Source organism: Hylobates moloch, unplaced genomic scaffold (assembly GCF_009828535.3).
Source record: "Hylobates moloch isolate HMO894 unplaced genomic scaffold, HMol_V3 SCAFFOLD_20, whole genome shotgun sequence".
Lineage (NCBI taxonomy): Eukaryota > Metazoa > Chordata > Mammalia > Primates > Hylobatidae > Hylobates > Hylobates moloch.
The window spans coordinates 7181562-7193654 of record NW_026652295.1 but is presented as its reverse complement, the minus strand read 5'-3'; the positions used below and the strand labels follow the sequence as shown (position 1 = coordinate 7193654).

Sequence of the window (12093 nt, the reverse complement as noted above, 5' to 3'; positions counted from 1 at the left end):
GCTTTGGGAACGTGGATGACTTACTTGCAAGAGAGGTCCACGGCCAGTGGGTTCGGAGGAGGGATGATCAGCCCCACGGAGGGAACGAGCATGTCAACGCCTCCCGGGCCCGTCACGTACCACTTGCTGCGCTCATTGTTGTCCTTCAGGATACACTCATCCCCCTTATGCACGATTTTCTGTAAGGCAAGCAGCCCCAGGGTTTGGCCTTATTCACAAGTATGTGTTTTTATTTTTTTTTCCTCAAAGATAGAAACAGAGATGAATACATGCAAATTATTAAAGCTTTTACCTTACTTTTTTCCCCTCAAATGAAGCTGATCATCATACAACCCAACGATACTGATGCTTTAAATAATACATGTGAGCCTAAAAGGTATACATGAAGTGAGCTACATTTTATTTATTTATTTGGTCTCACTGTGTCACCCATGGTGAGTGACATTCACTTTACATGCAACATAAAAGCATCATTTCTCATTTCTTTTATCAGAAATTTAAAGATGAGAGTGATCACAGACAAGTTTTACATACTAGAAGAAAAGTATTAAGCCTTACGAATTTTTAAAAGTTCTAAAAATAACTATTGTCCTTATTATTGACAACTACCATATGATTCAGAACAGAGCTGCTGCTTTTGTTCCATAGCTGCTGCTTTCATAGATCAAAGACATTGACTATGGTGATTATTGAACTCTAGATTAAATGTTGCTTTCTTGATGGACAAAAATTTGTGTGTAAAGACAGGGAAAATTTTTGTATCACTCTAAATGAGTACACACCTGATCTTGTTTGTAGTCACAGAGAGCTCTGAGAATAATGGGTTTATTGCTTCTGTAGTCTGGGTTACGAGGCTTCAGCTGTACAATCTTCTTAGACTTGTTTACCAAGTTCTGCACCTGACGCTTGTATTCAAGGATTTTCTCTCGTTCTTTCTGCAATTGTGAATAAAATCATACTTTAACATAGATATCCTGTGAGTTTTACAGGAGATTTTCAAACTGCATTTATGTAGCTACATGACACAATGAGTATCACTGCAGTTGCATTAACTGTAAAAAATCACAAATTCGTCAGCAGGAAACATGAGAACCTTTCATGATAACACTCTCCAGAAGCTACACAGGCAGGAATTAAGCGGCAGGGAAGAACATCCTTGTGTGAAAGGGCTATGTTGATAAAATTTGAAGTATGCGTTCCCAAAGGAATTGTATGTGAAGTAATGTTCTCTCTGTTCTTATTTTCAACAAATTTCCCAGACTGAAGCAAAAGTAACTGTCAAGAGTAGTTGGGCATGTAAAGAAGTTAATTTTGAGAAAAGCCACTGGAAGCTGAAGAAAATGCTTGCTTGGCTCTGCGCATGCATTGTACAATAATACTAATCAGAGCCAGCTGCATCCAAGGCGTGTGTTTTATCTCCCTGACCAGGCACAGCTGCTGAGGTTCTGGGTCTGAGACGATACCTCCAGCTCCTTGATCTGTTCCAGCAGGTGCTGCAGGGGCATGTTCTTGTCGCAGGGGTACTTCTTCCTGATGGAGTCCTGAAGCCCCTTCAGGTACGCTTCAGTCGACTGCGCCTCTTCAAAAAACTGTGAAGGATGAGAGTGATCAGTGAATGAACAGCAACTCAATAAGCAATTTCGTCTAGTAGTTCTGTTTCAAGGACTGTCATCCCTAAGCCTCTCTTTGACAGGTGGCTAAAGGAAAAAATTCGAGCAGAAAGTATTTAGGTATGTGACAGCGGGAAACTATTTGTGGGACTGATGGCAAGGTTACAAATCTATGCTCCTCTGCACTCAAAATCAATGAAGAGGATTTATGCAACATTTTGAAGATTATTTTCAGTGCTTTATAAAACACACTCAAAAGATTAGGTATTAAGACCTAAATAACAACGAAATTATCACTAAATATAAAAACCTGAAAGTAGGCAGCATTTTCTTTCAGATGAACATCAATGCACTTGGTGATCTGAAGAATCCAACTCCACTGCGTCTGCAGAGTGTCCATATAGGCCTGAAACAAGAAAATGTCAGCTGTCTTAGCCTAGCTCAGTTGTATAGATGCATGAACACCAAGAGATATGTGAACCTGCATGAAAGCTAGTAAGCAGTTTTTATCTCATTCTAAGTCAAGCAGATATTTTTCTAAAAGTTGGAAGGAGAATTTCTCACCATATATCTCTTGGTATGGTCAAAACTAAACTAAATTTTAAAATCAGCTTTCACAAATAGACACCATGAGGAGTCTTAGTCAAAATATGTATCACCCGAATAGCAGAGATACCGACCAATCAGAACCATCGCTGGGGCTAGCACTGGAGTGGCGTCCCTTTGCCACACCAAGCCTTGTTCCTGGAGGATTGCTGAATCATGGGGAGGTTCGAGGCATCCAAGCAAAGGGCTTAGGGGGCTCAAGACAGGGATTCTTACCAACTGATATGGAAGTTTCTGTGTTTTTTAACAAGCAGTGTGGCCATACCAGTGGTACCAGCTAATGTCAGCCTTGAGCGTGGCCCAAAGATGGCAGTCTAGGGCAGCGGTCAGCAAACTATAGCTCAAGGGCCACATCTGGCCCACTTGTATTTGTAAATAAAGTTTTACTGGAATACAGCCACACTCATTCATTTACACGGTGTCTATGCCTCCTTCTGCACTATAATAGCAGAGTTAAGTAATTGTAACAGAGACCAAATGGCCTGAAAGTCTAAAATACTGATTGTCTGGTCCTTTCCTGAAAGAGTTTGCCAACCCCTGGCATAGGGTATTGATCCCAAAATAGAAAATAAAGTTGGCATGGCTTTAAGTTGTATAAGAATTACTCATTTGGTTAATCTTACTTTATGAAAAGTTTTTTTTTTTTAACAAAAATATAAACCTCATGAAACCTACCTCAATTTTGTCTGAAGCTGGATGCTGATTGAGGACAAGTTGGTCACTTTCTTGTTTCAGCTTATTGAGCTCTTTTTCTTTAACTTCTAGTTGACTCATGCGTATCTGTGAATGAAGACATAAGAAATCCTTTGCAGCAAGTCATCATCAAATGTCCATCACCCCCACAGTACTTTTTAAAAGTGAAATACAAAACTGCATTTTGGAAATGAACGATGCCAAAGAATCATGCTGTTTTCCTCAAGAATCACAGCATTTTTAAGGCTGAAAAGGATGTTTGCTACAGGAGAGGATGTGGCGGAGGCTTACTCAAGATGACACAGGAAGAAAGAAGAGCTACAATCATCCTGAAGTTTTCTAATCCCAGGCTTCCACCCACCCTCCTGCAGTGCCACACACACACCCTGGGTTATCTGAACGTACCAGTTCTTACCCTCTTTAAACAAACTACGGTCTTCTGGGATATTAAACAAGGTATTGCCCCTCTTTTTCTTTTTAACTTTTAAGTTCAGGGATACATGTGCAGGTTTGTTACATAGGTAAACTTGTATCATAGGGATTTGTTGTACAGGTTATTTCATCACCCACAGATTAAGCCTAGTACCCATTAGTTATCTTGCCTGATCCTCTCCCTCCTTCCACCTCCACCCTCTGCCCTCCGAAAGGCCCCAGTGTGTGTTGTTGCCCTCGATGTATCCATGTGTTCTCATCATTTAGTTCCCACTCTTAAGTGAGAACATACAGTATTTGGTTTTCTGTTCCCGCTTAAGTTTGCTAAGGATAATGGCCTCCACACGGAGAAGTTTTCAGGAAGGAAGGATTTTTCATGACCATTTCAAAGGAGGCTGAATTGCAAGTGGCTGATTAAATTATTAATAGACCATTCATTCCCTGAGCCCCCAGCTCTTCAAGGCAACAGGCTCAAGACAAGCGTGTACAGCCGCGTGGGGTGAGCTTACGGAGAAGGCCTCCTGTTTCTGGGCGATGTTGGTGTTTCTGTCGCTCCAGTCGTACAGCAGCTCCTCCTCCTCGCAGTCATTGATCCACATGATCTCCCGGGACGTGGCCTGGATGATGTTCTGCAGCTGTCGCAGGTGATCCATCCTCTCAAAGGACGCTTTCTGCACAGGAAGTTCAAAGGCAGCATTAAAATAACAATATGCAGTGACTGGTCTTCTCTGCAGGTTTAAAGATTAACCCCGTGGTCCCTTAAAAAAAAAAAAATCACACGGATAGGAAAAATGTTAACCTTGTGCATTCACTGACCACCTGGTATGGGAAAAGACTCATCCAAATTTGCAGTGAACGAGAAGGCAGTAACTTTTTTTTCTTTTTTTGAGACAGAGTGTTGCTTTGTCTCCTAGGCTGGAGTACAGTGGCGCGAGCGATCTCGGTTCACTGCCCCCTCCAGGGTTTGAGCGATTCTCCTGCCTCAGCTTCCCGAGTAGCTGGGATTACAGACATGCACCACCACGTCCAGCTAATTTTTGTATTTTTAGTAGAGACGGGGTTTCACCAGTTGGCCAGGCTGGTCTCAAACTCCCAATCTCAGATGATCCACCCGCCTCGGCCTCCCAAAGTGCTGGAATTATGGGCGTGAGCCACCGCACCTGGCCTTAAATTTTTTTTATTCTTCTAAATAAGGTATTTTTTTTGGTATTTTTTACTGATATAGTTGTACATATTTGGGGGTACACATGATATCTGGACACATGTATACAATGTATAATGATCAAATCAGGATAACTGGGATATCCATCACCTCGAACATTTATCTTTTCTCTGTGTTGGGAACATTACAAATATTTTCTTCCACCTATTTTGAAATATACAATAAATTATCATTAACTATAATATCCGTATTGTACTATCAAATATTAGAACTTATTCCATCTAACTGTATTTTTGTACCCATCAATAATTAGTTTTGGACTATAAGGGGGAAAATGGACTCTTAGAGAAATCAAGCTTTTCCTACCTTCTCCCCAAAAATTCAAAGTGCCATAAGTCACACCCCAGCCCAATAGGAAAATCACTGTGTCACCACGAGTGACATTATTTAAAAAGTATCACTGTCAATAAGGAAACATTAAAAAGATACGATGACACAAATAGGCAGAAGAACGGAAATCTCTCCTCTTATGAACCAAGTAACTGACATGACAGTGTCATAAAATTGTGATGACGATCTGGTAGACCTCTATCTTGAGAAAAATAACTTTTATTTTTGCTTACACTTCATAAAAAAGACCACAATTCACAAGTGGCAACGTTTTCTTGCTTCAACTGCAAGTATTTAACAAGTGCCATTTATGTGACACAACTTGAAAACAGAACAGCAGTAGGCACTGACTTCTGAAAACAACTTTTATGCTGGGCGCAGTGGCTCACACCTGTAATCCCAGCACTTTGGAAGGCCGAGGCGGGCAGATCACTTGAGGGCAGGAGTCTGAGACCACCCTGGCTAACATGGTGAACATGGTGAAACCCTGTCTCTACTTAACAGAAAAAAAGAAAAGAAAACAACTTTTAAAGTTCACTTCTAAAGGAAACTCGGCAGCAGCAACAACATTAGCATCGATGAGCAGGCGCCTCCCCGCCAGGATGTGCTTGGTATTTCTCAAACTGAATTGAATCAGAAACAACAGAAAGTCTATGCACTTGAGAAATAAATCAGCTTACCAGCAGGTTTTCATACTCCTCCTCCAACTGGTAGATCGCAGATTTCTCACGCTAGAAGACAACAAAAAGCAGGTAGATATAAATCCCCTTGTGGATTGTATAGAAAAGAGTGGCCCTTCTAAGCCTCCTTTTCATCAGATACTGGCCTCAGATCCCTCCATAGAAAGAAAGAAGTACTAGCTCTATGAAATATTTCACCCATGGGGACTTTTTCCTAGGCGGTTGGAAAGCAAACCCTTGCTGACCTGGCAGCACCATCTCCACAAAGGAAAGCCCAGATCAGGGTCACTTAAAGACTCACTTGTTAGAAAATTGTCTTAAAGTTTAAAGACATCATTTAGGGTTCCCTAGGTCTTAGAGAAATGAAGGAGAAAGTTGGTCAGGTGCTCAGGTGGACAAAAGTAAGCCCCCAAAAAGCCAGAAGAAGAAATGAGGATGAGAAGTTTTGGTCTCAGGTAAAAAAAAAAGTTTAGTGACTTACAAGTGTAGAGACCTGGGGGAAACTAAGCACTTAAGATCAGTTACGATTTTATGCTGTAATTCTCAACCCAGTTTCAAGTCTGACTTCTTCAGCATGGGAGTGGGTGTCGGGATGAGATAGGGCTTTGCTCAGGAGAAATAATGTTTTAATTACCACCTAAGAAAGGATTCACCAATGACACAAACTACTGTATATGATTGTTGCATTCCTCTATTCAAAAAGATGTTCTGCTTACTGCAGAAACAAACTGCCACCCCTAAAGAGACTTATTCACAAACTGCAAATGAGTGTTTGCACACCCTCAGTCTCTGGTTTAACTCCTCCTCAAGTGTTAACATAATCTCTAATAGGGCTACTGATTCCACTTCCCCATTTAAGAAGTGGGATTTCTAAAAATTTCCAGTCTTTTGGGAAAGAAATAATAGCAATGTTTCAGAAGAAACTTCCTGGGATCGAGTAATTACACGATCCTTCGGTAGATATTTTGAAGACTCTAAAATGAAACACAGAAAAGTACCAGGTCGGCTTTAATTTTGTCCAGCTGCCAGCGATAGTCGCCGATGGAGTTGTGGATGCTCCGGTGGCTGTTGATGTGCTGCTCCACTGAGGCGAGGTCTACTCCCCAGGCCACCATGTCCATCTCCGCCTGCGACAGAAAGACAAAGAGAGGCACCCTTTGTTTTTGCACCTTTGCACCTGTTTCACTTCTGTATAGCATCACGGCTTTACTTCAGATAGAACCAAAGATGTAAATATGGAGTATTTTTGAAGCCAGAATATTTTTTAAAGGTTCCCAAATGGCTAATGCAGGATTGCCAAATACTTCTCTCAACTTGCTTGACCCCAGCTCAAGATGGGCAGAGGAGGAAATTTAGAAATGGGAACCTGAAAACCAAGATCATGTCTTCTGAAAAAAAAAAAAAAAAACTACCTGTGCACAGGCAGGCAAGCATGTGCACAGAACATATGTATGCATATATATGTATGATATGTTATAAAATACTCAATCATTCTTAAATGTGCATCAAAAATCATTAAATAAATGCAATCATACACTGTTCCCCAAACTAAATAGTCGACCTAAAACCATCTTTCATTGTTTCTTTATATTGTCTTGATGGATGTAATTATTGGCTTTTTAAAATCCAGGAAATACCATTCTCTTTTAGGATGCAAAACTCCCTATGGCCCATTTCAAAAGGAAGTCGCTATATCTGCTCAAGGATTCATTTCCATAAGTGTTGGCAATATTAGGATTGTGGACTTGTTATCTTTTTTAAAAAATTAAATCTGACTAAATTTATTATTTGAGCCTCAAATTTAAGAATGTTTCACAATAAGAATCACACACATTGTTCCACCAGTTTCACACTGGGGCAAGTCCATTATCTCACCCTTCTTTTGCATGAGTACATGTAAATTTCCAAATCACCTGTGTCATCTCTTGGACATGCCAAGGGCAAACATTCCAATCTGGGATTGCAGCAAGAACATAAAACACATTGTTCTAAGCCACATCCATGTTCTAATACACTTGGCAAGGCTTCAGAAAGGGGAGCCATTTCAGAGTCAGACAACAGAAGGTTACCCGGGACTTTGACCCTTCTCTCCCACAGCTGTCTCGGCTTTAAACCAGAGACAGCCAGGTGCATGCAGTGGGACATTAGCAACGTGACCAGGCTCCAGCTCACGCCTCTCATTACCAGCCGGGTGTATAGTATCTGACCTGTCCATCGGCAAACACAAATCGGGAAAGCAAAACAAAATCCTGGCTCAGGAATGCCTGCCTCCTGATTGGCTGCTGGGGCAACAGTTCCCTTATCAGCTGGGCCCTGCAGCTCAGTCTCCTGGGAACGAGGTAAAGCATGCAGGGGAACAAGGGATAAGAGGAAAGGAGCCAGAGCAAATCCCAGAGCGAACCTGCAGTAAGCAATCAAACAGCTTTTAGTTTGTTTGCGACCATGAGGGCTGCCTGCCTAATCTGGAAAGCATCGCTTATCAATTGCTTCTTTTAGAAAACGACATAAAACTGGCCGGGCGCAGTGGCTCACACCTGTAAACCCAATACTTTGGGAGGCCAAGGCGGGCGGATCACAAGGTCAGGAGTTCGAGATCAGCCTGACCAATATGATGAAACCCCCATCTCTACTAAAAATACAAAAAATTAGCCGGGCATGGTGGCACACGCCTGTAGTCCCAGATACTCGGGAGGCTGAAGCAGGAGAATTGCTTGAACCCAGGAGACGGAGGTTGCAGTGAGCCGAGATCATGCCACTGCACTCCAGCCTGGGCAACAGAGTGAGACTCCCTCTCAAAAAAAAAAAAAAAAAAAAGCTGAATTCATGTGGTAATACTTTTCCAAAATTTAAAAACATTGAGCATTTACTACATTCTTAAGCTACACCCAACATAAATACAAAACAATGACAAATTACAGGTTGTCTTTTTTAATAACTGTCATACTAAGAAAACGTTAGGAGATATGACGTTTCATAACTAATTTAATTGGAAGGCTGTTTTGCCCATCATTGTGGATCCTTAAGATGTAGTTAAGCCCCATCAGCTCCGCCATGTCTTCCTTTGACTGCTCCACTCCACAGGAGCTGGCCACCCTCCCCTCTATTCCCGACTAAGCAAGAATGTATTATAGCTGATCTAGACAGAAATTTGGCATTTGAGTGTATGCATCTTGTTTTCTTCAATAACATTCATTTTCAGGACTAGGGACCATAATCTTTGTACCCTTGGGTGCCAATACATATAAAATCCTCAAGAAATGTGCTCGAAGATTAGAAGAAAATTTGAAAAACATACAAATAGATTCGTATTTAGGTTTCTGATATTTTAACTGACTTTGTTCTTTCTAAGCCTTACCTTCTGTAATAGCTTATATTCTTTATAATAAATGGGAGAAAAAGGTACTGAGTGAATGAATGAATGTTTAGTCACTGAAGTCCTCACTACTTAGGAAAGAATACACAAAAATTTTAAAGGAGTTGAGAAATTTTAGAACAACTGCTGAATTAGTCTAACAACTTATCAAACCAAGCTTTCTTACAACCACATCTACATTGCATAACAATCTCTCCACAACTTATCACTCTAACACATCCATGTTCTCAAGGGAAGGGTTGAGAGTCGGTTTTCATTATAAAATTCCCATCGACATGATTGTGGCATATTTCTACCACCACCTGTTCATTATAGGACATAATGACTACATGAAACAACACAACAATCATTAGTCTTGAAAAATACTTTGCAGAAACTCCAGTTCTAGGGAAAGGATTGGCATATCCTTCCAACATTATTTTACTTCACTCCCACACTGGTGGCGTGACGGTTGCACAATGAGACAACTGAGACTTCAAAAGTCTAAGGTAAGCAACCAATGAGCCTAAACCAGAATGGCCAGTTTCACTGTTTCCAGCTCCTCCAATCTGTGAACATTTTAAATGAACCACCACAATGGGCTTTTTTTCAAGTACCTATGAGTAAAACGGATGAGGTCAGTTGCCACTCACACAGAACAATGAAGTTATTTAGCACATAAACTCCCACAACAGATTTTTCCGGTGGTCAATATAAGAACTGGATGTTCAAAGTCTACTAACTAAATTACACATGTTAAATATGACCTGTGTGATAAAGGATGACTATAAAGCAATAAGGCTGATTCCCCAAGCCACACTGAAATCTCATTCATTCCAAAATAGAAGACCACTTTTTAAATTGGATAGGAGGAAAATCCTGCAAACAGCAAGCTGCTGCCGCCACCTGAGGTCTAGAAGACTCTTTGTCACACAAACACATGGTTCTGACCCCATCGTGCTGGAACGTCTGGCCTGCACAGGTTTGGGCTGTTCAAGAGGCTGCTTACCCTTTGCTGCCTCATCCACCCCAAACATTCACTGGTTACATGCTTGGTGAACTCATCCCAGCCAGAGCCACTCTGACAAGTGTAGCCTCCACCACCCTTGGAGCTGGCCCTGCGGACTCGAGGGACACTGATGGCTTTATAAAGGGCTCGCATTTGCTCTTGGAGCTGAAGAAGCCTGAAAAGAAAAAAACCTTTAAACCACTGCAGGAAAACAGCCTATGAAAACCCATTGTGGGCAAATTTCCCCTTTCTGAGTCTTTTGTATCAATAGAGAGGCTATAAATGTTTTATGGTATTTGAAGATTTTTTTTTTCTTTACCCCAGGACTTAAGTCTTAATCACATACAAAAAATTAAATCTTAGGAAGAGGTTCAAAGCGCGAAACAGCATAGAAAGGGTCACTGCCTTTGCCTGACCTGGGAGCAACTTTCATTTTCTCATGCGTTTTGTCCTGGGAGTTTTCCTAGTACCCTGGGCCCCAGGTAGTAGTAGAACAAATTCAGATTACATTTTTCTGCCTTATAGTCTTTGTTTCCAACTCTAAGGGTCTCATTTTTGTATTTATTAAACTAAGCCTGACTTGATATTAGACTCTTAAGTGACTCACACCTGTAATCCCAGCACTTTGGAAAGCGCAAGACAGAGGATTGCTTGAGCCTAGGAGTTCGAGATCAGCCTAAGCAACATGGCAAAACCCTGTCTCCACAAAAAATTTTTTTTTACTTTGCCAGGTGTGGCACATGCCTATAGCCCAGCTACTTGATAGGATGAAATGGGAGGATTGCTTGAGCCCAGGAGGTTGAGGCTGCGGCGAGCCACATTTGTGCCACTGCACTCCAGCCTGGGTGACAGAGCGAGACTCCGTCTTAAAAAAGAAAAAAAAGGAGACCCTGTCTCAAAAAAAAAAAAGTCAAATGCCATGCCAAAGGCCTTTCTGTCCTCTAAAGGGAGGTACAGTTAACATCTATAATGAAATGGTCACTTTGTATTAGAGATACATAATAAAGCTGCAAAATACCAAGTAAGCAAGCCTTTCCTTGGGAACATTTGTGCTGCCTTCAAAGGAAGACCTGGGTCATGGAATTGAGTGTAACTGGGTATGTGGTGTTCTTTTTCACGGGGACTGCCCGATCCATGCTCTGTGGACAATACCTTTTCTGATAGGCATCGCAGGGCTGGCCCATCTGCCGCATCTCTCTGATCAAGCTGTCGAGGATTTCCATCTGGTCATTGGCCTGGGCAAAACACTCATCCAATTCTCGACTCCGAGTCAGCTGTATTCCATCTCCATACTTCAATTCCTGAAAGAAAGCATTCACATGAAGGAAAACACATACTACCAGGAAGAAAACCTTCATGTGCATTAATGGAAGCAAGAGCTTCCACTGTAAACATGACAAAAACTTTAAGTTTCCCCAGTGAAAATTATCTTATTGAGATAAGAAGGTAAACAGAGGGAGATTCATGAACCAAAGTTTGCGGACTGTCTTTTAAATTTGCACTTGGCTTTTAAAGTCACATTTGCAGAATGCTAACCTTCCCCTTGCTTCAATATGTTAAATGCTGATCTTTCATATTTACACACAACTCTTATCTAATGGGAATTTCACTGTGATAAGGACACTGTACCGTTATGCCAGACGGGGCCTCTTACGCACAGAGTTTTTCCTATACCTTATGAGAACATAACGTTTTAGTTCTTTTTTTTTTTTTGAGTCAGAGCCTTGCTCTGTTGCCCAGGCTGGAGTGCAGTGGCACGATCTCAGCTCACTGCAACCTCTGCCTCCTGGGTTCAAGCGATTCTCCTGCCTCAGGCTCCCGAGTAGCTGGGACTGCAGGCATGTGCCACCACGCCAGGCTAATTTTTGTATTTTTAATAGAGACGGGGTTTCACCATGTTGGCCAGGCTGGTCTTGAACTCCTGACCTCAAGTGATACACCCGCCTCAGCCTCCCAAAGTGCTGGGATTACAAGCATGAGCCACCACACTTGGCCAACGTTTTGGTTCTTAAAAAGAAGGCTTCTGCCTGGTTAACTGTATTGGGCCAATCAATGTCCTGGTTTTGATGTTGCACTATAATCATATAAGATGTCACTTCTGGGCAAAGCTGGGTGCTGGGTAGAGACCCCTCTGTACTATTTTTGCAACTTCTTGTGAG

General features: G+C 41.7%; 1 protein-coding gene across 1 annotated transcript in view; it reads right to left on the bottom strand.

The window, feature by feature from the left end:
* The window catches only part of DSP (desmoplakin), a 45451-nt gene that overhangs the window by 17426 nt on the left and 15932 nt on the right, over positions 1–12093 (bottom strand). The window contains exons 3-12 of the mRNA XM_032140349.2: positions 11087–11235; positions 9935–10109; positions 6572–6700; positions 5574–5624; positions 3851–4012; positions 2892–2996; positions 1921–2016; positions 1464–1589; positions 783–935; positions 25–179 (exon numbers count right to left, since the gene is read on the bottom strand). Coding sequence (XP_031996240.1) covers positions 25–179; positions 783–935; positions 1464–1589; positions 1921–2016; positions 2892–2996; positions 3851–4012; positions 5574–5624; positions 6572–6700; positions 9935–10109; positions 11087–11235 — 1301 coding nt within the window. The remainder of the gene's footprint in view (positions 1–24; positions 180–782; positions 936–1463; positions 1590–1920; positions 2017–2891; positions 2997–3850; positions 4013–5573; positions 5625–6571; positions 6701–9934; positions 10110–11086; positions 11236–12093) is intronic.